At 35.0% G+C, this 26,380-nt stretch overlaps 1 protein-coding gene across 2 annotated transcripts; it reads left to right on the forward strand.

The window, feature by feature from the left end:
- On the forward strand, nucleotides 1-26,372 carry LOC112051973 (CAD protein). 2 transcript variants are annotated; one of them, XM_024090844.2, is made up of 23 exons: nucleotides 1-254; nucleotides 1,480-1,664; nucleotides 4,188-4,345; nucleotides 5,079-5,229; nucleotides 6,294-6,357; nucleotides 6,435-6,529; nucleotides 7,195-7,372; nucleotides 8,064-8,285; nucleotides 8,362-8,480; nucleotides 8,563-8,838; nucleotides 9,086-9,220; nucleotides 9,293-9,517; nucleotides 10,091-10,209; nucleotides 15,385-15,509; nucleotides 16,065-16,206; nucleotides 17,986-18,259; nucleotides 18,440-18,756; nucleotides 18,845-21,986; nucleotides 22,238-22,342; nucleotides 22,453-22,701; nucleotides 22,781-24,526; nucleotides 24,788-25,171; nucleotides 26,010-26,372. In XM_024090844.2, the coding sequence occupies exons 2-23, from the start codon at nucleotides 1,500-1,502 to the stop codon at nucleotides 26,214-26,216; spliced, it is 8,598 nt and encodes a 2,865-aa protein (XP_023946612.2). In that variant the 5' UTR covers nucleotides 1-254; nucleotides 1,480-1,499; the 3' UTR covers nucleotides 26,217-26,372. The 2 variants fall into 2 exon arrangements, with proteins under 2 accessions (XP_023946612.2, XP_023946611.2); XM_024090843.2 differs by lacking the exons at nucleotides 1-254; nucleotides 1,480-1,664; nucleotides 4,188-4,345; ... (8 more) ...; nucleotides 9,293-9,517; nucleotides 10,091-10,209 and adding an exon at nucleotides 11,370-11,525.
- Nucleotides 26,373-26,380: the final 8 nt, after the last annotated feature.

Below are 26,380 nucleotides of genomic sequence, written 5' to 3' on the forward strand. Positions count from 1 at the left end.
GCACATGCCTGTTTCGCCACAGGGCCAACCGCCAAAGTCATCGAGTTTCCGAGGGAGTGGCAGTGCGAGCGGTCGTGTTGTCAGTCTCTGTGACTCTGTGTAGCACTCGTACTCACTGTGCGAGTCGCGACTGCCAGCGACTTCGCTCCAATAACCTAGCTACTCCACTCCGCGTTCGCCGTGATTGTCAAGTCGGGGCCAAGAGAGTTCACTGGCACTCGAAGTCTCTAGCCGAGGTCATTGCCGCAAGACCGGTAAGGTACCGTCCGTTCTACACGAAGATGTAGGCAAATTATTTTATTCAAACTATACAATAAAGTCTTGAGACTTTCGTATTTATTTATGCGAAAGTTATTATACTCGTACCGTTATCTCAATGATTTTTTATACACTCTAATGGGCTATTTTGTAAGTACCTAACTGCGCAGGTACTGCATGAATTTTGTTATTTCTGTATGTGTTTGAGTCATGATGATTAATACCCACACCTAATTAAAATTTCTTTTTTAATGAATTATTTATTTTACCTATATTTTATATCAGCTATACGGAAAAAGTAGTAAACTAAAGTGATAAATAAATCCTAAATTAATGAATTACAAATCCTGTGGAGAAAGAAACAAAAGTTGTAGTTCTGAAATATGTAATAAAACTTAACCTAGACCTTTATCTGTTTGTTTATGTCATAGTAATTTTCGAGAACCTATCTAAGATATTAATTAACTGTTGCCAATAGGTAGGCATTTGCGGTCTTACAAGCATGCAGTCATACGTCATACTTTGTGATCTTGACCTAAAAGTCGTTAGTGTTAACCCGATTCAAAATCTTGGGACTAAAATAACTTTTTCATCTCGCACACCTAAGGGCCGTTACACACTAGCGTTTCTCCAAGACAGACGTTGAATGTACGCGCAGCGAAGACGACGCTGTATTGTATTACTTTGCATACCGAACGCTGCCAAGTCAAACCTATAATATTGTCAACCATGTCAACCCATTATCTGATCAGACGGGCAAATTTATCCAGATGTTATATCTAGTCAGCTGGCTTCGATGGAATATATCATACAGTGGTATGATATATTCCATCGAAGACTTTTTTAGATTTATAAAAAAGAACAGGCATTATTTGTCATGTCTTAATATCAACACAACAAAAAAAATTGCATGATTATTAGTTTATATTTGATTAAAAAATGCCTATGTAGTCCACCCTAACGATGCAAAAAATAATAATATTGACATTGTAATAATTAATCTTATTGCAATAAGATTGTGAAATGAATTCGTTTTTATTTTATAAAGCTTGCACACCGTCAATACGCAAAACTAGCGAGCCTACGCTACAGAAACGCTAGTGTGAAAATGCTCTATTATGTTTCACTGATTTTAATTTAATTATTTTAATTTAATTATTATATTTTAATAATTAAATTAAAAATATAAAATCTTAAAAATAAGTAAATAAACCGTTTCAGGCCAATTCTCAGACCAAGCGATGCATACATCATGGGGCAAATTAATTTTTCTACAAGTTTTTATGATCTATGCCAGCCGGTCGGTAGTAACCCAGTCGTACGATGTCCCAGATTCGCAGCCAGTAGTAATTCAACTTACGGAAACCACAAACCAAGGAAGTCAACTTTCAGAAAAAGATCCGGAGGTAATTTTGCAAGTGAGTGAAAATAGTATAATTACAGTTGTTCAGTCACTATGATGCCCACTTAGAGAGAAGTGCATCGTGTCGGAATCTAGTACGAGTTTCAATATTGCGACAACGTCAAGATTTTTAAACGTGTCTATATGTCTATTTTTATATATGAGCGAAATGATTAGATTTTCTGATTAGATTTAGACGTGATAGCCCAGTGGATATGACTCCTGCCTCCGATTCCGGAAGGTTCGAATCGGGTCCGTGGCGTGCACCTCAAACTTTTCAGTTGTGTGCATTTTAAGAAATTAAATATCACGCTTCTCAAACGGTAAAGGAAAACATCGTGGGGAAAACTGCATACCAGAGAATTTTCTTGATTCTCTGCGTGTGTAAAGTCTACCAATCCGCATTGGGCCAGCGTGATGGACTATTGACCTAACCCCTCTTATACTCGAGCTCAGCAGTGAGCTGAATATGGGTCCCAGTCCGACTTTATGATTTCATATTCCAACTATTAGTAAGAGAATAGACTGTACAATAATGAATTTTAATGTGGTTTTCCAGCAATCCATCACTTATCCATATGCGATGATGACGGTGATGAATAGCTAGTATAGATAAGTTTCGAATTGCTCATACAATCTGCAACGTTTACTGCAACTCGTACTAATAAGTGCGGCTGACGATGGTCTACATTAATACTTAATGGCTACCTAATAGCCATGAAACCGGCGCGGCCAGTTCGCCAATCATACGAGTCTCGCAAATTAGACGTTCGAGTCACTTAGAAGGGTCAATTTAGTAAGGGACCTTTCTATATCGCATCTACTATATAGTTTATTAACGGATAGATTGAGTATTAAATCAGATCAAATCTTGACTCTGCGCGCGATATTGCCAGTCTTAAATTTTTGAGAAATTTTCGGAACCAATTGTCATTTTCCATTTCACCTGAAAGTCTTATTTTTAGAGACAAAGTAGAGTAAGAGTATTTTTTAACAAAATTTATCAAAATATATATATATTGACTGGTTTATTCGCGAAAACGACAGAGTAATTGTTAATAAAATCTGGGTATTATGCTTAACCAGACGCTGCTAATCTATTATAATGAGCCACATGGCCATGTGTATCTATTATGTGTTTGCTGTGCTTAGATAAAACAGACTTTAACTATAGCAATAACAAAAGTTAGTAGATACTTCACAACATTTTAAAAGAATGCTAGTCATTTGTTCGACATCTAGGTATACCAATAATAAAGAGAGATCAAGTTTGTGAATTTGTGATTTTGAAGGAGGTAGGTAAACTCTGGATCTACTGGATTCTCATTATTTTAGCACCAGAAATTTTCCTTATATTTTATCCCCGCATTTGCACCGTAACGAGAATTACGCAGGTGAAAACGCGGGAAAATTGACAGTGACCAATATCTCCGTTTCCCCTAAAATTTTGCCAAAGGCCTAAATGACTGCATTGAATACCGCAATAGGTAATCCAAGGGATCAAACCCAAGGCTTCTTAAAGTTGTGTCCTTTAATCTTTGATCTATTGATTTGTACCTATATTTCGTTACGTAAGGGCTTCTTTTTTATTCATGCTATCATTGTATTAGAGAGCTTCAAAATATAGACAGCTGAATAATATGTCAAAACCGGCCTCTCTAAACAGGTACACAATTCAAAAGATTTGCAAAAAGAAATCTGCATTTAAATTCCAAACAATACTCTTTACCAAAATAACCAGTTCTGGGTCGGGCAGTTACCAACTTATTTCAGGAGAAAGAAAAAGTCGTTAGGTTTACTTTAAAATTTTGTGCAGAATCTGATTTGATGATGAGCGGATTAAATTTATTTGAGAGAATATACTATTAAGCATCCTACCTATAATTCGTTTCATCATTAACTACCCACATTCGGCTCACTGTTGAGCACGGGTTTCCTCCCAGAATGAGAAGAGTTTGACCTTAGTCCCAGTGGCGTAACGTGCTTTTTGGGCCCTGTATCAAAATTATTTGGGGGGTCCAAATGAAGGGTAAAGGTTTCTCACAAAAGAAACAAAAATGCTCGCTTAAAATAAATATGACAGTGCCTTAACATATGTAGAATGTTTTCACCTTTTGGGCGCACGCTTAACCAGGGAAAAAAAAAGATTATGGACTACCTACATTTTACTAATTTTTGTTTTTACACGTAAGGGGCCCCTGTAGTCCGTACAGAATTAAGTAAATTCTCAGGTATGCAGGTTTCTTCACGATGTTTTTCCTTCACCGTTTGAGACACGTGATATATAGTTTCTTAAAATACACTTATCTGATAAGTTCGAGGTGCATGCCCCGGACCGGATTCGAACCAACGCCCTCTGACTCGAAGGCAGAGGTCATATTCACTAGGCTAGGCTAGTATCACGTATCCTACCTTTATAATTACGAATTTAAAATAAAGAATAATATTAGTATTTAGGCATTTTTTGCATTTAGGCCATGTGCCTACTTAACACTTGATAAATAATCTTTTTTCTATTTATTTTCAGAATAGGCGAAACATTAGTATAGTCGGCAACGACTTCGTCCTAGATGGACAGCCTCTTCGAATCATGTCTGGATCTCTACATTATTTTAGGCTACCTTCTGAATATTGGAGGGATCGGTTGAGGAAACTGAGAGCAGCTGGCTTAAATGCTGTGTCTACGTGAGTACCTACTGAAATATGATTAGCAATAATGTCTGTCTTTGTATCTAATGGACCTGATATTCTATGTCTGATGACCAGGATAATTTGTCAGCCCATGTTTTTAACCTTACCATAGGTAAGTACTAAGATACTTTGGACCGTAGTGGCTTTGGAGGTAGCAAGTTTCAAGTGCCAACCCATATTTGGCCCACTGCTTAGCTCGATTCTCCTCTCAGAATGAGATGAGTTAGGCCAATAGTCCACCACGCTGGCCCAATGCGGATTGAACGCAGAGAATTAAGAAAATTCTCTGGTATGCAGGTTTCCTCACGATGTCTTTCCTTCACCGTTTGAGACTATTTAATTTCGTATAATGCACATTGCACAACGTGAATTCGAACCCACACCCTCCGGAATCGGAAGCAGAGGTCATATCCACTGGGTATCACGGCTCTCATCTGTCTAACATCGTCAGAGTATAAACTTAATTTTTTTTACAAGCAAGACAAGAAAATCAGTTTCTTTCAAGGAATTGTCTGGTTAAGTTCATCTCCGTGCCTCGGAGAGTTCATTAAGACGTCATTCCTGATCATTATATTTAAACATCTGTTAGTGATGCTTTCTAAGCCCGCAATCCGCACTGAAGCAGCGATGAGCGTGGTGAGTCTAAGCGCTATATCCCCTCTCCTACATTAAGGACGGAGGTCTGGCTATTAAAAATAAGATGATATCGATGGTATTTATATTATAGATACGTAGAATGGAGCAGTCACGAACCAGAAGAGGGATGGTACCAATTTGAAGGAGATAATGACATAGCCAGTTTTATAAAAATTGCTGCTGAGGAAGACTTATACGTCCTTCTTAGACCAGGACCGTATATATGTGCAGAAAGGGATTTGGTAAATATATACTATTTCAAGTTATAAATATAAAGAAGATAAAATAAAAGTCAAAAGTCAAAATTCATTTATTTCATTTAGGCTTACTTTACAAGCACTTTTGAAAGGTCAAGATTATGTCATAATTTAATTTAATCTAATAGTGGTAATAATAGTCGAAAACTTAAAACTAAAGTTACGAGGGAATATTACGAGTAAGTGGCCGCAAGATTGTATAAATTGATTAAGGTTATTACTGAAAATTATGTCTGAGCCTTCAATGTTTGTAATGTGCTAATGTACTCGTAGAAGGCATAAACAAAACTAGAAAAAATTAAGACTAGTTTGAAACACACATTATGTACCAATTAACATAATTAATGCATATTAGCTACGTTATTTAAGATCAGAGGAAACGATAACGTGTAATATTACCGGTAGTTTAAAATATTTAAAACGTATCAATGAATTAATTTGGTACTCAAAACAATTATGGCTGGTTTACCTGGTATAGTCGATCTGACAATGCGCCGTGCAATAATTGTTGATCTTACTGTTCCACATGACGATAATCTGGTTAAAGCCGAAAAGGAAAAGTATCAAAATACTTGGACCTTGCTTACGAGATTACCTTCATGTCGAATGTTGAGGCGTGTATTTCGAGGAGGTTCCTCACTCTGGAGCCGTGACCACCGGTTGCTTGGGCACTCAAATGGCCCGCAGCGAGAGAGTTTTTTTTTTTGATAAATTTTTAATAGTGTTTTGTATTATATTTTGTATTATTAACATTGTTAAAAATTAAAAAAAATCACAAATAAAGAATTGAGAGATAAAATGTGGCTGGTTTCTTAAATACTATATTTTTAAGAAACTGTCTCAATATGCTCGCCGGAATACATCACAGTAATGATTTCAAATCTATAGATACCTATATAAATTCTACAATCTAGAAAAGAACCAAAAATATTTTATAGGTTTAGTCATGGTATAGGTTTGGTCGTTCCTTGTGCATCAGAATCCCTGGATTAACTTTTAAATATTGATAAGATAAAGAACAAAACAAATGACATTGTTTTTTTTTACAGGGAGGTTTACCGTATTGGCTTCTAAGTAAATATCCAAATATAAAATTGCGAACAACAGACAAAAGTAAGTCGTCTTAATAAGGTAATGCTTAATATTAGGATGTCTATAATATTTTTCTAAAAATGCGGCTTTGTTTTTAGATTTTGTTGAGGAAACAGAAAAATGGATGGCAAAGCTTTTTGAACAAGTGACTCCTTTGTTGTATGGAAACGGAGGCCCTATTATTTTAGTCCAGGTAGGTATGTTTTAGTTAAATTCCAGGTAATAGCAGCATCATTATGGGATATCCTAAACTTAGTACAATTTGTATTTAACATTTCTAGTAAGAAAAGCTAAAAACTATACCTAATTGTTGTATGCTTACTAATCGAGCAAGTGCCGTGATAGCCCAGTGAATATGACCTCTGCCTCCGATTCCGAAGGGCGTATGTTCGAATCCGATTCCGGACATGCACTTTTTAGTTATGTGCATTTTAAGGAATTAAATATCACGTGTCTCAAACGGTGAAGAAAAAATATCGTGAAAAACCTGCATACCAGAGAATTTTCTTAATTCTCTGCGTGTGTGAAGTCTGCCAATCCACATTGGGCCAGCGTGGTGGACTATTGGCCTAATCCCTCTCATTCTGAGAGGAAACTCGAGCTCAGCAGTGAGCAGAATATGAGTCGATAATGTAATTTAGGAGCAAGTTAATTAAAATTAGTATATGTATAGACTATTGATTATTTAATATGTTTGTTGGTAAAGATTGCACACCGAGTTTGGCTTTAATATAAAAAAATAATTATACTAAAGCCAACAAACAGCTATAAATTAATACATAGAGGTAGTGTAAACATCTACATCGATGGTTTAATAAGATAATTTCGTAAGTTGATAATGCATCTTCAGAATTTCAGGTTGAAAACGAATATGGTAGTTACGGTGCATCCAAGCCATACATGGAAGTAATGCGAGACATAATAAAACGACACGTCCAGACGAATGCTTTGTTGTACACTACCGATGGAGCAAGCAGGTCCTACTTCTACGATGGATCAGTTCCCGGAACACTTACTACTATTGACTTCGGCCCTTGTATGTCTATTTTAGTTGTCAGTTATCCATTCTAACTATAAATGGGAAAGTCTGTCTGTCTGTCTGTTTGTTACCTTTCCAACCGGTAAACCGATTTAGATTAATTTTGGTATGCATCAGACCTTGTAGCAGAACATAGGCTACTTTTAATCCCAAAAAATCCGTGGTTCCTGCGGGATTTGTGAAAAACAGAAATGTATGCTAACGAAATTAATGGAACGGAACGCTACTTTATAAGTAACAGAAATAGATGATTCCTTAGATTTTGTCTTACGGCGATCGTCATCTATTAAAAGAAATCCAAAGTGGCAGTAATCCTAAATTAAATCTATAGAAAATCATCATTCAATATCCAGTTATATATTGGCCGATATTTTATTTATTTTTTTTTATTTTATTTCTTTTACAAAACGGTCATCATAATTTTTTAAACCATAAAAAATTACAGTTGAGCCATTTCGATTTGTAATAAGACTAAATCGAATGGTGACCCCGCACTGGAAAGCGCAGTGTTGGTCGACCCCACACTAGGTGAACCGAAGAAAGCTTGTGTCACCGAAGTGCTTGGAAGTTAATGAAAGAGGCCTATGTCCAGCAGTGGCTGATAATGATGATGATGATGAATTACTTGCATAAATAATCAGATTTTCAAAAGTGCTACTGACAATACAAACAGCAATATTTTTTACAGCTAACAATGTTACACGTATGTTTAAAGATCTACGTGCATTTATGCCAGTTGGGCCATTAATGAATTCAGAGTACTATCCAGGATGGCTGACTCATTGGAGTGAAAACATACAACAAGTATCAACAGAGAATGTTGTGTTTACACTGCGCGATATGATGAATAACAATATTAATTTCAATTTCTACATGTTTTTCGGAGGCACTAATTTTGAATTTACTGCTGGTAAGCAAAATTAAATCTTAATTACAGCGTTGATTTATAATAAGTAAGAAACTTGATCAAAAGTTTAATTTTTCAGGTGCAAATTATGGATCTTTTTACCAACCAGACATTACATCTTACGATTACGATGCTCCATTATCTGAAGCGGGTGATCCAACACCAAAATATAACGCTATTCGCGAAACATTAGCTAAAGTAAAATGAATGTTAAACTAATTACAATTTTTCTACTTATCTATTATAACAACTATTATAATATATACAATAAATTTTACAGTATGATTTAGTTCCATCAAGTATACCAGCCCCAACACCATCTAAGAAAGGTGCATATGGTGAAATCACAGTCAGTCCAAAAATAAGTCTTCTATCTGAGAAAGGGCGTTCGGCTTTAGGAATCAAGTACAAAGATGTGACTGGGCCTAAACTACCGACGTTTGAGGCGTTAAAACAACGAGGAGGACTTGTATTGTATGAAACTACACTCAATGATACAGATGGTGTTTTGGAAATAAAACAACCTCGTGATTGGATCTTCGTCTTTGTTGACAATGTAAGTAGCTAATATTTAATATCAACAACGAGTTTTTAACGGACTTTAAAGATCTTTGGACTCTGGTGATGACATTTTTTATACAGGTAGTGCCTTTAATTTAAGCTGTTGAGTTGTTTTTGGCACAACCTTCAAATTAATAGATAGGTACGTACGAAATTATTTTTTGTTAATGAAAAGTTGATTTTAAATTAAAAAAGAAAGATTTTATCATTTCATAATTCTTATACAAGTGTTTCGTTTACAGAAACTGCAAGGTATGATTAATAGGATGCAGAAATGGTATACACTAAGTATAAAGTGCAAACCAGGATCTATTTTGTCGTTATTAGTTGAAAACCAAGGACGTATTAATTTTGGAAAGAGACTACACGATTTCAAAGTATGTAATAATTACTTAAAATTGATAATTTTGAAGATTACTAATTTACTTAAAACATATTTTTTATTTTAGGGCATCTTAAGCCATGTTACTTTACATAACAAATCTTTGGAAGGGACGTGGTCTATTACTGGATATCCATTAGACATAAAACGAAATGATTTTTCAACACTTGGAAATGATTTATCTGTTCATGAAATTGACAGCAACATTCCCACATTGCATGAGGCACAACTGGTACTGCCTGATGGAGAAGAACCTTTAGATACATTTATTGATCCAACAGGCTGGGGAAAGGTATATATACATGCTGTCTAAAGGCGTTACAAACATAATTTAATTAAACTGCTAAACACCCTAACTACATATAGTAAGAAAACAATCGAAAGGCTTTGATCTTCAAAGCTTTCGATTGTTTTCTTTAAATTTGATTGATTTTGTTAGAAAAATTTATTTTAAGAAGTACGTTAGTAGATTTATGTTAAGACTAGCTGACTCCGCGCGGTTTCACCCGCGTGGTTCCCGTTTCCGTATGAGTATGGGGATAATATATAGCCTATAGCCTTCCTCGATAAATGGGCTATCTAACACTGAAAGAATTTTTCAAATCAGACCAGTAGTTCCTGAGATTAGCGCGTTCAATCAAACAAACAAACTCTTCAGCTTTATATATTAGCATAGAAGCATTAGAAGAAGATATAGATATAGATTTTGTTACAAATACATCATTTCTTAATAGTTAATATCTTAGAGATTTAGCTGATCTAATGTGATGGAGGACTTGGGAAATCTGATGGAAGAAACTCAGTCAATCCAAAGTCATCTACCCAATTGCTTTTGAAATGTTTGCATTAATATGTTTATTTTTAGGGCTATATTTTCGTAAATGGATATAACCTTGGAAGATACTGGCCATCTGTGGGACCGCAAGTGACACTTTACGTGCCAGGTGTTTGGCTGAAAGCTGCTCCTGCTGAAAACACGATTAAAATACTTGAACTATATGAAACGCCGGAAAAACGTACCTTAAAGTTCCTGGACTATCCGATATTGAACAGAACTGGAAGTTTATACCAATATATATATTTATAATGAAATTTTACAGAAGTAATGTAGGCAATGAACAACTTTTGATATCTAGGACGTTCCGAACAACTCCCTAATTAGGTGTTAAGTTAGGTACACAATTTATGGGTGCCATTATTGAAGTCATTTTCATTTTCGACGATAATAACTTGATCTTATTTATTGTATACAATAAGAGTAAAAATGAATTGGAAACTTTTGTAAAGTATTTTTATTTGCATGAAACAACCTTGGCCTATTTTAAAATGAAATTCATTCTTCCAATACTGTGTTGTTGTTTTGCTTTTATAGCAAAACTATTTGGACGACCAACCTGTGCTCGATGATTTCTCAGCAATTTAAATAGGCAACCTATTTCAATGTAAATATTTTCCATCGTTTATTTGTTTATTTCTTATCCCAAATAAATAAGAGATGAGGGAATATAATATTTCTTATGCCGAATCTCATACTACAATTAGACTTAGATTAGATTAGATTAGAATATGTAGATAATAAAACTTATTAGTGCCATGTAAATAGGTACGTAGGTACGAATAAGATAGATTACAATTCTTTCGGAGTAAAAGCTCATAAAACAAAGAAACTCTCTATCGGACTTGACAAAAGAACCGTAGCCCAAAGTGATGACTGACTGACTGATGTTATTGACTATTTATTATAGTGATCAATACGATATCATTAAGGCGATGTGTAGATAGAAACAAAAGTTAAAGAAATTAAATACATAGTAATTTCTCTTGTACAGGTAGATTAGATTGGATATATTTCACAAATTTCACACATCTCAAATATCTTTTACTATTTGTAAATTTTAGTTACTTCTACACATTAATATTAATAAAGTTGTCAGTTACCATTAATAAACCAGACGATAAAGTAAGAACTAATGGAACTTATTATAGTTATAACTTCCAACTTCCAAGATTCCGACCTACCTAACTTTGTTGTATAACCGCTCGCGTGGTTTGAGATTTATTCACACACATGTATCCTGTTTATGAGCGAGAACAATATACATGAACACAAACAATAGAACGAGAGAGGAAATAAACTGGTTAGTAATGTTATGGCGTGTGATAAGGTGCAATGGTTTGACGCGATGGAAGCACGAAGCAGCCGGTCGGGCCTGTCTGTCGTAGCGAGGCTCTCGGCAGCGACGGACAGTTTTTTCCATGTGCAAATCACCACGTGGCCGGCAAGTTGAACTTCAAAATTAGTAAGTTTACGTATTATTATTCGAAAGCCACATATTACAAGCATATTTTACACCAAACTCCATATTTAACGTAGAATTGGATGTTTGTTTTTCAGTTTCTAATTCGCACGTATCGATGTTTAAAGAGTTAGTTAGGTTGGTCCATGTATTCTAATGCGTGGATCCTGAATTTATTTGCTCACATGCAATTAAATTTACTACGGAATTGTAAACGATCTCTACTGTCATTTAAATATTAAGGTTAAGATGATGTTTCTTCTCCAGCATTTCAATTTTAAATTTTCCAATCATTCAATCGTTTTAAATCTTGTTTTGTTAGTATAGGTATACGTACTATTTGAACGTAGTTACACGAAGTATCTACCAAGTCTAAGTTTGTGAACTGGATCAATTTTCAGACCTTGACATTGATTTGAGCCCGCGACATCCGACCTCTGAGTATACATATAATTATATCAATATAGGTACTTATTCGAAGTTTGAATAGCCCATTCAAGGACCTCTTCTGTTATCTGAAATTATATCTTACAATAAAAATGTTGTTCAGGGTTTTGAACCACAAACTTGTTTTATATTTTGGATATTTTTTCTATTAGGAATAGGTAGGAATTGTTTTATATTTTGGATATTTTTTCTATTACGACTAGGAATTGTTTTATATTTTTGAATATTATCGATTAGTTATGTTTGTTAGGTTAGTATAAATTTATTTATTAAAATATTTTTAATAAGGGTTTTATAGGAATTAGCTTATGGATCTATACTTTTCTATTAAAGAAGAAAGGTCTGTTATTATTAAATTAAAGAAATCTAATTTTGATTGATAGGTATTAAACAATTTTCGTTATCGCTTTTAAATGCAAGTAGATAAGTGTGTATCTATTGGCCGTATATATTTATTGCATATACTAAACTTAATGTTAATGGTAATACATACCTACATATCACAGTTATTTTGATTTTTAAACACTACAGAACCAATTTTGGTGTAAGTACATACTTCCCGTTGACTTAAGTCTTAACTTTGTTTAATACCACTTTTTACATAATCTACCCTCCGCAAAAACAAAAACGGGACAAGTGCGAGTTAAACTCGCGTGAAGAGCGAGAGAGAAGAGAATGTTAATGAAGCGTTTGATACATTTCATGAAATCAATAAACTATTTTATGATTTATGTTTTCCCCTTAGAAAAATAAAAATGTTCAGTAATTTAAAAAAACACATCATGGCACACTAAGGGTATACAAAAGTCTAGTGTAAACAAAAATTTTAATAAAAAAAATTCAACCGACTTCCAAGTCAAAAAATAACTTTAACTAAAAAGCAAAAAATAACATCCTACCTATGTGCTACCTTCTGATCAGTTTGAAGGCGGTGCCAAGCCAGTGATGTTTTAATTAAACACGTTTTAACTACAAAATTTATGTGGTTCTTTCAGAAACAGCTTTAATTAAAACACGACACTGGCTTGGCACCGCCTTCAAACTGATCAGAAGGTAGCACATAGGTAGGATGTTATTTTTTGCTTTTTAGTTAAAGTTATTTTTTGACTTGGAAGTCGGTTGAATTTTTTTTATTAAAATTTTTATTTTTTTATTTTTAGTGTTAGCACACCTACTGCGTGTGTACAGTCACAACCTATCTAAGTGGAAAGTTCTTATCAATACAAAATTATCAAGTCCAAACACAAGGTAGCTACTGTGAGCCGTCGAGGAGTTCTCTTCACTGTGCTTCGTCTTCATCACCAGACCCTTAATACAGTCACAATCCATCTAGGTGGAAAGTTCTTATCAATACAAATTTATCAAGTCCAAACACAAAGTAGCTACTGTGAACCGTCGAGGAGTTCTCTTCACTGTCCCTCGTCTTCATCATCAGACCCTTAATACAGTCACAATCCATCTAGGTGGAAAGTTCTCATCAATACAAATTTATCAAGTCCAAACACGAGGTAGCTACTGTGAACCGTCGAGAAGTTCTCTTCACTGTCCCTCGTCTTCATCACCAGACCCTTAATACAGTCACAACCCATATAGGTGGAAAGTTCTCATCAATACAAATTTATCAAGTCCAAACACGAGGTAGCTACTGTGAACCGTCGAGAAGTTCTCTTCACTGTCCCTCGTCTTCATCACCAGACCCTTAATACAGTCACAACCCATATAGGTGGAAAGTACTCATCAATACAAATTAATCAAGCCCAAACAAAAGGTGACTGCTGTAAATCGTTGACGAGTTCCATCGTCTGTGTTTCGGCTCCATCATCAGACCAACTCCAAACCTTCATAAAATTGTAGTGGTTTAAAATATCTTATGGAAACACTAACAAACGCACTAGCCGTCTCTACAACTTTCGAAAGTTCCCCTCAATTTCTCCAGGATGCCATCATCAGATCCTGACATGAAAAAAATGGGACCACCCTGGAAGTAAACCCTTCAAAACAAAAAAAGAATTTTCAAAATCGGTCCATAATTGACGAAATTATCGCTGGACATACATAAAAAAAAAAAAAAAAAAAAAAAACATACATACAGCCGAACGTAGAACCTCCTCCTTTTTGGAAGTCGGTTAAAAAGAAAGCTACATTTTAAATACAGGCTCTGTGATAAATGTCTCTAATACATGACAATTTAGGGAAGACGATAGAGCCTTATGATATTTCTTTTAAAAACTAATACAGGGACATATAATGATCTTAATGAGCTATGTGAAATATTTGACTATTTTATAAATTTAAACAAAAAGACCACTTTGAGTAAAAATATTAGTAGAAAAATGTTGAATGTGCAAGTGGAAGGTCATAAGAGGAGAGGAAGGCCAAAGAAGAGATGGTTGGATTGTGTGAAAGAGGACATGTGTGTAAAAGGAGTGGATGATGAGTTGACGAGTAATAGAAACGAATGGAAAAGATTGACATATTTTTCCGACCCCACTTAAGTGGGATAAGGGTAAGGAGATGATGATGAGTAAAAATATTAGTAAATGATATTTGTATCCACCTAATAGTTATTCAATTTTTATAAGCTCGACGGATGCTTATGAAGTTCTAGCTATTATTAAATCTCTCAACAACACTAAAGCGGTCGGCTATAGCAAAATAAGAACAGACATAGTTAAAGATTTCAATAATCAAACCTTTATTTAAAAAAAATAATCGTTGTGATATAAATAACTACAGGCTTATACAGGCCATTCTGTTTTAAGATAATAGGGATTTCGCGTAATCTATAAGAAGAAAATAAATATTGACTGGTGGAAGGCTTCGGCAGTGACTAGTTACCACCCTACCGGCAAAGACGTACCGCCGAGCGATTTAATGTTCCGATAGGATGCTTCCATTTAGATTGCATCATCACTTACCATCAGGTGAATTTGTGGATAAAGGGTAACTTGTTGAGAATAAAATAATACTATTTGTATTAATTTTATATTCAGTATTGTCAGAGTTAGAAAGGTATTTGTTTTCCCTATTTTCTCGAACAACTTTGAAAATTAGTTGTGTACCTTTCAACTTACCTGTATTAAAGATTATTGCTAAATATCTAAGCCAGGCGTAATAAGCCGTACAGATTACTTTAGTATTTTAATCGAGTACGAACAATTTTTGGGAGGTAAATCCAAAAATTGTTCGTATTCGACTAAAATACTAAATTAGTCTGTTAGGAATTTGCAGCATACCAAAGTGCGTAGTTACGATAACAAAAAAAAAACTTAGTATTTTCATAGTTTACAAATTCAGTAATGTTACGTACAGAACCCTTGGCGCGTGATTTTAACGACTCCCATTTGCACGACTTTTAAAATTTCTACATACATAATATTTGCATTTACTTATTAAAGAATACGTTTATCTTTAGAAAAATGGATGATAACGAGGACTTAACATGCGAAGTCGGAGGACCCTGTAGCCTAGTGCTAGCAGATGGCACCGTCTTTCAAGGCAGAAGTTTCGGAGCACCGGTTCCAGTGGAAGGCGAAGTTGGTATGTAATCTCTCTCTAGCGCTGCTCTCTGGTGTGCACATGGTTTTTAATTAGGGTAGGCACTATACGTACAAAGTGCCTATATCACACTTCACTACATAGTTTAAAACAAAGTCGCTCGTCCCAATGTATGCTTAAATCTTTAAAAGTACAAATCGGATTTTAATGTTTTTTTAGCTCTGTATCATTAGTAAAATTTGGGCCCGATTTTGTATGGAGATAGGGGTTCTCCCGGAAACCGGAAAACGAAATTTCACACGGAGGAAGTCGCGGGCATTAGCTAGTTTGTTACCTGTTACTGTTAGCGCTTAACTGAGATTTTTCCTAATGTAGTCTCAGTAGCCCAACGGTAAAGCAGTCGGAGTTCGGACTCATCACCGAGGGGTGGTGGTTCGATCCCCGCCCAGTTGGTCTATTGTCGTACCCACTCCTAATACACTTACCCGGCTAGTTGGAGGGAAATGGGAATATTGGTCATATTAACAAAATACATGGAAATCTTTAAAAAAAAAATACTAACTAAAACAATGTGTTACAAAAATTGTTTTGTTACAGTATTTCAAACTGGCATGGTAGGTTATCCAGAATCTTTGACCGATCCCTCGTATCACACACAACTTCTGGTCCTGACGTATCCTTTGATTGGTAACTACGGAGTGCCTGATGATAAAGACATCGACGAACATGGTTTGCCGAGGTAATTCTTGATTTCTGTTCTAATTATAAAAATGCAATTGTATTTTATCTATTCTTCTGAGCAAACCTCATTTTTTACACCTACCATGAGGGTAAAATGAAATAACTGTTCATACGCATTTGCGTGTCTGCAATAATGGATTCAGAATTAGGTCAACATGTCACCTTAATGGCATCCCTGAACCTCTTCAGTTGCAGTTCATTTAATAATAAATACTAATTCGAATATTCACATCGATGTATAAAAGTGGTAGAATTTAGATCGGCGGATATAGTTCGATAAAACGTCGATCAAACATCGAGCAAATAGAAACTTAATGACTTTTGTTTAAAATGCAAAATTGCAAGTTTTTCAGAGTAATAAAGAGTAAGAATTGATAGAATAAGAGCTAGAGATATTAAAATGTTATGTGAAAAAATTAAAGGAGTTCTTGCACATTTAATAAACACTAGCGTAGTTACTGGAATATATCCCCCCCTTTTAAAAACTGGCATTGTCAGGCCAAGGCCAAAAAAGGCAGTCGCGTGGAATTTGATAATTACAGACGAATAACTATTTTGCCCACCATTGACAAGGTGGTAGAAATGTTTTTAAGCGAACAAATCTATAATTTTTACAGAAGCAATAACCTATTATCAGCTAAACAATATGGTTTTCAACCACAAAAAAATAACACACGATTGCTTTCAGCATTTACAGATAAGATATATGAATGACCACATAAATAACAAAAAAACATGTTTCCCTGCCATTGCGTATTTTAAAAGAATTGGTTCCAAATTAAATTAAAAACATGTTCAAAAATGGTAAAATTATTCATTAAAAATGGTATAATTATTAAATTTTGAACATTATTTCACAGAAAATTAAAAAAAAAGATGAAAACTTATTCAGCACGATTGATAAAATAAAACTACTCTTACCTAACTATAATAACCTATATGGAAAAAGAAAACTTAATTATGTTATTCCTAATTTAATTAATCAGCTTCCTAAGTCATTAAAAGACATTCTAACTATAAAAAATGTAAAACATAAATTAAAAGAGTAGTATTATCTAAAACTTATCATTAATAAATATGAGTAACAAGTATTATTGTACGAACAGCCTGTATATACAGGTATCATTCAGATGTCGGCTTGTTATATTAAGTTAACCGTAGTGTTTTTAAGTTTTATGTGTATTTTTAATTATAGCATTAGATTTTCTTATTTTTCATTATTTTTAAGTTCTTAATAGATTTAATTACAGCTTTGTCCACGGTTAACAAGTTTATGTCTGCACCTTTTAATTTTATCATTGTAATTATTTTAAATAATTAAATAAAATAAAATGTAAACCTATTTATGAATGAATGATGAATGATAGATTAATGTACTAACGGTATGAGGATCATTAATTCCGTACGCTTAACATGACTTGTACTCAAGGATAAAATAAATTGATTAGGTCTTATGATAGCAGATTCGATAAACTTAGTTAATGAAGTTTCAATGTCTTATTAAAAATACCAGCTGCAATATAAAATGACATTTCTTTTGAAAATGATTGCAATAATCGATGTAGCTTGGCAACTTCGTTCGTAACACTCCCGATGTGCCGCGCGGGCGTAGCCATAAATGAAAAACCTACGACTGATGCACGTCACTTTACCGTACGCACGGTTTCACACACGCAGTCTTTCCCCCTGTCGCCCGCTTAACATGGGTGTGTTACCAACGAACTTGACGACTATAATTTAATTAATTCAAGCGCTACAAATGTTTCCTTAATTTCAGGTGGTTTGAATCAAACAGGATTTGGGCAGCTGGGTTAATAGTAGGTGAAATGAGCACCCACGCTAGTCACTGGCGAGCGCGTCGCTCTTTGGGAAAATGGTTGGCATGCCATAATATCCCTGGTCTCTGCGACATCGATACCCGCGCTCTTACCTACAGACTTCGTGAAGGCGTCACTTTGGGCAGAATAATTCAAGGCAGTCCTCCATTCGAAATACTACCACCAATACAGGACCCCAACCTAAGGAATTTAGTAGCTGAAGTGTCAATCAAAGTAAGTAATTAATGCGAACGATAACAATGCCAAAATAAAAGGCAAATGCCGAAATTATTAATTCAATTCAAAATTTGGTTTCATAGATATAAGATACATTTACTTGAAATACAGCCCCTGCATCATTTATAAGTAATCAATCTAATGTAAACAATAATATTTTTGTATTTTTTTTTTCAGGAAACAAAAACATTTCATCCCGAAGGTGAAATTACGATAATGGCTATAGATTGTGGCTTGAAGTACAACCAAATAAGATGTTTAATTAAACGAAATGCCAAAATTATATTAGTGCCATGGAACCATAAGTTCGATCCAAACAGTTATGACGGCTTGTTCATTAGCAATGGCCCCGGTGATCCAGAAGTTTGTAAGACAGTTGTGGAGAATTTAAGAGAAGTAATAGAAAATAATACTGTCATCAAACCGGTATTTGGTATTTGCCTCGGTCATCAACTACTCGCAACAGCTGCTGGATGCAAAACATATAAAACGCGGTACTTAAATATGCTTTGGCTATATTATGTATTATTTATTTTTATAAAAGTATCCACCAAATATTAAAAATGATACAAATGTTTTCAGATACGGAAATCGGGGCCATAATTTACCCTGTACACATAATGGTACAGGAAGGTGTTTCATGACATCACAAAATCACGGATTCGCCGTAGATACTAATTCACTGCCTAAGGACTGGGAAATTTTGTTTACTAATGAAAATGATAAAACAAATGAAGGGATAATTCACAAGTCACTTCCTTATTTTAGTGTACAGTTTCATCCTGAACATACAGCGGGCCCTACAGACCTTGAATGTCTTTTTGATATATTCATTGAATCTGTAAAGTCATATAAAATTAACAAACAACTTATTGTTAGCAATGCCATTTGTGAGAAATTAAGGTACGAACCCATTGTACATGAAAAACCCAAAAAAGTGTTGATCCTTGGTTCAGGTGGTCTGTCTATTGGACAAGCGGGAGAATTTGACTACTCTGGTTCTCAAGGAGTAAAAGCAATGCAAGAAGAAAAAATCCAAACTGTTCTTATAAATCCTAATATTGCAACTGTGCAAACGTCAAAAGGATTGGCTGATAAAGTATATTTTCTACCTATCACTCCTGAATATGTAGAACAAGTAATTAAAGCCGAGCGACCTACGGGAATATTGCTTACTTTTGGAGGGCAAACAGCATTAAATTGTGGTGTGGAATTAGAAAAGTCTAAAGTTTTTGAGAAATATAATGTTGCTGTTTTAGGCACTCCAGTGCAGTCTATTGTAGACACTGAGGATAGAAAAATATTCGCAGAAAAAATTAATGCTATTGGTGAAAAAGTGGCACCAAGTGCAGCAGTTTCTTCAATTGAAGAGGCTTTAACTGCTGCAAAACAAATAGGCTATCCAGTAATGGCACGTTCGGCTTTTTCTCTTGGTGGCTTAGGATCAGGATTTGCTAACAATGAAGAAGAATTAAAAGCTCTTGCACATCAGGCTCTATCGTACTCTGAACAACTTATTATAGACAAGTCATTAAAAGGTTGGAAGGAAGTCGAGTATGAGGTTGTAAGAGATGCCTACGATAACTGTATAACTGTTTGTAACATGGAAAATGTGGATCCGTTAGGTATCCATACGGGAGAGTCAATTGTGATTGCACCAAGCCAGACATTATCCAACAGAGAGTATTACTTGTTACGAAATACTGCAATAAAGGTTATCAGACATTTTGGAATTGTAGGTGAATGTAATATACAATATGCTCTGAATCCAAACTCAGAGGAGTTCTATATTATAGAAGTAAACGCAAGATTATCCCGAAGTTCTGCGTTAGCCAGTAAAGCTACTGGATATCCGCTGGCATATGTAGCGGCAAAATTAGCTCTTGGAATACCTTTACCAACAATAAAAAATTCTGTCACAGGAGTAACTACTGCTTGTTTTGAGCCTAGCTTGGACTACTGTGTTATCAAAATACCTAGATGGGATTTAGCGAAATTTAATCGAGTTAGTACAAAAATTGGAAGTTCTATGAAAAGTGTAGGAGAAGTAATGGCTATTGGTAGAAATTTTGAAGAAGCGTTCCAAAAAGCTCTAAGGATGGTTGATGAAAACGTCAATGGTTTTGATCCATATATAAAAGAAGTTAACGAAAATGAATTAAAGGAACCTACAGATAAACGAATGTTTGTCTTAGCAGCTGCACTTAAAAATAATTACACAGTTGAAAAACTATACGAACTTACGAAAATAGATCGTTGGTTTCTAGAAAAACTTAAAAATATTGTAGATTATTATAAAATACTTGAAGATATTCCTTCAGGATCTATTCCATATGGTGTATTAAAATGTGCAAAGCAAATTGGATTCTCAGACAAACAAATTGCTGCCACTATTAAAAGTACAGAATTAGTAGTACGAAAATGGCGAGAAGAATGTAATATTACTCCATTTGTTAAACAGATTGATACCGTAGCAGCAGAATGGCCTGCTTCAACTAACTATCTTTATCTTACTTATAACGCCAGTACTCATGATATAGATTTTCCAGGTGATTTTACTATAGTTCTTGGATCTGGTGTATATAGAATTGGCAGTTCTGTAGAGTTTGATTGGTGTGCTGTAGGATGTCTTCGAGAATTGAAAAATCAAGAAAAAAAAACAGTAATGGTAAATTACAATCCTGAAACTGTAAGTACAGATTACGATATGAGCGACAGATTATATTTTGAGGAAATTTCTTTTGAAGTTGTTATGGATATTTATAAATTAGAACGACCTGACGGTGTCATATTGTGTATGGGCGGCCAATTACCTAACAATATTGCAATGGATTTACATAGGCAGCAGGCTGTCATTCTTGGAACTTCTCCCGACATGATAGACAACGCGGAAAATAGATTTAAATTTTCACGAATGTTGGATCGTAAAGGAATTTTGCAACCAAGGTGGAAAGAACTCACAGACCTTGAGTCTGCTATTGAGTTTTGTGAAGAAGTTGGATACCCATGCCTGGTGCGACCGTCATATGTATTAAGTGGAGCAGCCATGAATGTGGCATATTCAAACCAAGAGTTAGAAACTTATTTAAAATCAGCAAGTCAAGTAAATAAAGAACACCCTGTTGTAATTTCGAAATATATACTAGATGCTAAAGAGATAGATGTCGATGTCGTTGCATCAGATGGCGTTATTCTCTGTATGGCTGTTTCGGAGCATGTAGAAAATGCGGGAGTTCATTCTGGAGATGCAACATTAGTTACGCCGCCACAAGATATTAATATTCAGACTTTGGAAAAAATAAAAGAAATTGCTAGAGTAATAGCAGAGACGCTTGACGTTACCGGACCTTTTAATATGCAACTTATTGCAAAAGACAATGAACTGAAAGTAATAGAATGTAATGTAAGAGTTTCGCGATCATTTCCATTTGTTAGTAAAACATTAGATCATGATTTCGTTGCTATGGCAACTAAGGTCATTTTAGGTATTCCTGTTGAGCCTCTCAACGTAATGAACGGATGCGGGAAAGTTGGAGTTAAAGTGCCTCAATTTTCTTTCTCTCGATTATCTGGAGCCGACGTGACACTTGGAGTTGAAATGGCCTCGACAGGCGAAGTTGCCTGTTTTGGAGAAAATCGTTATGAAGCTTACCTAAAGTCATTGATGAGTACTGGATTTAGAATTCCTAAAAAAGCCATTTTATTGTCTGTGGGGACGTTTAAGGTAAATTAATTAAAAACTTCTATTGAAAGATTGCTTAAAAATATGGTGTATCTATGTAGATAAAAGTGTATGTACTTTTACTAAAAATGTATATATATTATGATTATTACTTATTTGTTTATTTAATGTTTTGTGTAGCAGTAGCAAAATTATCGATATATCTAAAATAATTATTGTACTAATAATATGATTAACGAAATAACGAAAGTTTTACATTATACTTTTTTCGTAATATAATATTTTTATTTTAGCACAAAATGGAATTATTACCAAGCGTACGTACATTACATAAAATGGGATATAAACTATATGCTAGTATGGGCACAGGAGATTTTTATACTGAACACGGAGTTGAGGTATGATTTAGAAAAATAATTGTTTTAAAAATAATAATCATAATTATAACATGCATAAAACAAATAAAAAGCCTAAGTGTGTTTTTAACAAAATAATTATAATTGGACAGGTGGAGGGAGTACAATGGACATTTGATCACATTGGAGATCTTGACGACGCACGTGCTGATGGAGAACTTATGCATTTAGCGGATTTCATAGCAAAGCGGGAACTCGATCTCGTAATCAATTTGCCAATGAGGGGTGGGGCTCGCCGAGTTTCTTCCTTTAGTACACATGGATACCGAACTCGTCGGCTTGCTGTAGATTACGCTGTTCCATTAGTTACTGATGTCAAGTGTGCCAAGCTTCTAGTAAAGGTATAATTCAATTTTTTTCACATGAGTAATTTTATAATTTTCAAGGTGAATTAAATATTTTTGTTTTGCTAATTTTTAGGCCATGTTACGTTGTGGAGGTGCACCGCCAATGAAAACACATACTGATTGTATGACTTCCCGTAACATAATAAAACTGCCAGGCTTTATAGATGTGCATGTACATGTTCGAGAACCTGGAGCTACTTACAAAGAAGACTTCGCTTCTTGCACCGCTGCTGCACTTGCTGGAGGTGTAACCATGATATGTGCTATGCCAAATACAAATCCTCCTGTAATTGATCGGACTTCGTTTGATTATGTTTCAACATTAGCTCGTGTTAGTGCTCGCTGTGACTATGCTCTTTTTGTTGGTGCTTCTTCCACTAACTGTGATATTGCTGGTGAACTGGCTCCACAAGCCGCAGCATTGAAGATGTACCTGAATGAAACTTACACTACATTAAAACTTGATGATATGACAGTATGGCAAAAACATCTTCAAAACTGGCCTAAGAAAATACCTATTTGCGCACATGCAGAACGTGAGAAAACTGGTGCAATTATTCTAATGGCATCTTTGCTAGATAGACCTATTCATATTTGTCATGTAGCTAGAAAAGAAGAAATTTTGATCATTAAAGCAGCCAAAGAGAAAGGATTAAAGGTTACATGTGAAGTGTGTCCACAACATTTATTTTTGAGTACAGACGATATTGAAAGAATTGGAAAAGGGAGAGCAGAAGTTCGTCCAGTTCTATGTAGTCCTGAAGATCAAGCAGAGTTGTGGAAAAATATGGATGTAATCGATATTTTTGCTACTGATCACGCACCGCATTCTGTAGAAGAAAAAAACTCGGAAAAGCCTCCACCAGGTTATCCAGGCTTGGAAACAATTTTACCTTTGCTTTTAAATGCAGTGCACGAAGGACGTCTAACTATGGATGACTTGATCAACAAATTCCACAAAAACCCACGCAAGATATTTAACTTGCCCGAACAATGGAACACATACGTTGAAGTAGATATGGATTATGAATGGACAATTCCTCAAGCATTAGAATTTTCAAAATCAAAATGGACGCCGTTTGCAGGTATGCGTGTTTGTGGAGCCGTTCATCGGGTAACATTACGAGGGGAAATAGCATATGTCGAAGGGCAAGTTTTAATACCACCTGGATTTGGTCAAAATGTGCGCGATTGGCCAGCACCTAAAAAACTTTCTACGGTAATTGAAAAAATTGAAAGAGAAACGAGTCGGCCTAATTCATCTCTAGATGTAAATAGTTCTCTAGATCTTAGTAGACTAAGTGATGTGGATATAGATCAAGCCGACCCTGTGAAGGTTGAAAACAAGCTTATTGTGCACTTTACCGACGGCGCGGGCTTAAGAAGCATTTCACCATTGCCTCCTCAAACTACAACAAGGCAAAGATGTGACAGTTCTTCATATCCTCAAACATCATTATCGCAACGACAGAGGAGTGACTTATTTGGAAAAAGCATCTTGACAGTGGATACTTTTGGAAAAGAAACTCTAAACGATATTTTCAACCTTGCTCAATTTATGAAAACTAGCGTAAATAAAGGGCGTGTCTTAGATGATATTTTACGTGGAAAGGTAATGGCATCGATATTTTATGAAGTGAGCACACGAACGAGCTGTAGTTTTGCTGCAGCTATGCAAAGATTAGGCGGATCTGTAATACACACAGATGCAACCAGTTCTTCGGCTAAAAAAGGGGAAACTCTTGAAGATAGTGTTACAATAATGACGAGCTACGCTGATGTTGTAGTTCTGCGACATCCAGAACCGGGTGCTGTTGCCGTAAGTTTAATATGTATTTTATTCATTTCAACTTTGTTGTATCGGAGTTAGTTTTAACGTGCATTATAATATAAATTATAACTGAATTTAACGGTATCTCTGACATCACCATGGCAAAAAAGTAGGAGCAAACTACCAACAGACCTAAGTCGATTGGAAAAAATCCTAAATATGCCTGTCTATAATCGTACCAAAGAGATAGAGAGATGCTTGTAATGCATAAGACAATTTATCTAATGCATATAAATTTTATGATTTCAGCGTGCATCACGACACTGTCGTAGGCCTATTATAAACGCAGGAGATGGAGTAGGTGAACATCCTACGCAGGCTCTGCTAGATGTGTTCACGATAAGAGAAGAAATTGGAACGGTTAATGGACTAACCATAACCATGGTCGGAGATTTAAAAAATGGTCGAACAGTTCATTCATTAGCTCGACTACTGACATTATACCAAGTCCAGTTACAATATGTTAGTCCTCCGGGACTCGGTATGCCTAAACATATTATGGACTATGTAGCCTACAAAGGCATCCCTCAAAAAGTATTTGAACGCTTAGAAGATGTACTGGGAGATACGCATGTTCTGTACATGACAAGAATTCAACGTGAAAGATTCGATAGTCCAGAAGAATATGAAAAGGTAAATTAAAAATTATATAATCATCATCATCATCATCATTAGCAACTCATATTCGGCTCACAATTGAGCACGAGTCTCCTCTCAGAATGAGAGGGGTTAAGCCAATAGTCCATCATGCTAGCCCAATGCAGCAGACTTCACACGCTTATAGAATTAAAAAAACTCTCATGTATACATGTTATGACCTCTGCCTTCGATTCGCAGGGCGTAGATTCTAATTCGGTCCGGGGCATGCACCTCCAACTTTTCAGTCATGTGCATTTTAAGAAATGATATATCACCTGTCTTAAACGGTGTAGGAAAACATCGTGAGGATATAATTATTATTGATAAAAAAAAACAAATAGGTGTATAGTATGTACGCAACCATAATAAGAATATAAAAGATTTATTCAGAATACTGGCTTATAATACAAACAATAAAAAATAAACATACATCATATATTATCATCATTTACTCGTAGTAATTTTCCTAACGCAAATAATGAAGTGGTATTATTTAAAAGTCAATGACAAAAATAATTAGTAATAATAATAATAATGACGATGGTGACGTTTCGTCATCGTAAATATCTAAACATTATCTACAGCAAACAAATATGACTGAATTAATCACTTTTTTATTAATCAGTTTATCTAAAATCTAAATAAAAATACTGAAGGATAAAAAGGCATGCATGAATAATTTACGAATGCTTTTATGAGACAAATTATTATATAAGACTAGTATTTTATTATTACAAAAAACTGTTTGATCTCGAACATAGATCGAGGCTAGCATCTTTATAATTCAATAAAAAAGTTTTATAAATGATTATTTTCATTATGATTTTTTCAGACGCGTGGGTTGTTGGTGGTCACTCCACAATTAATGACAAGGGCGCGACGTCGTATGATAGTCATGCATCCGCTCCCACGTGTAGACGAAATTTCACCAGAATTCGATTCAGATCCTCGAGCCGCTTACTTTAGACAAGCTGAATATGGAATGTACGTGCGGATGGCATTACTGGCAATGGTGAGCGGAGTTAACCCCCTGATATGACAACAACGCTATCCACGACTCCTCGTATTAAAATAAATAATGCTAACCTAGTGCTAGTGTCCTAGAAATTAATCTGAAGAAGTGATTTTTTTTATATTTCTGTGCACGAGTACACATATATACATTCTTGTTAAATATTAAAGTATTTTTATATTCTGTGGCGT

Source organism: Bicyclus anynana, chromosome 5, assembly GCF_947172395.1.
Source record: "Bicyclus anynana chromosome 5, ilBicAnyn1.1, whole genome shotgun sequence".
Classification (NCBI taxonomy): Eukaryota; Metazoa; Arthropoda; class Insecta; order Lepidoptera; family Nymphalidae; genus Bicyclus; species Bicyclus anynana.

Bases quoted from the DNA above. Each gene is read 5' to 3' on its own strand.
- LOC112051973 (XM_024090844.2), top strand. From the start codon at position 1,500: ATGCATACATCATGGGGCAAATTAATTTTTCTACAAGTTTTTATGATC. The intron at 8,839-9,085 runs GTAAGTAGCTAA...TTTCGTTTACAG, and splicing joins TCTTCGTCTTTGTTGACAAT to AAACTGCAAGGTATGATTAA. The intron at 18,757-18,844 runs GTACTTAAATAT...AAATGTTTTCAG, and splicing joins TGCAAAACATATAAAACGCG to ATACGGAAATCGGGGCCATA.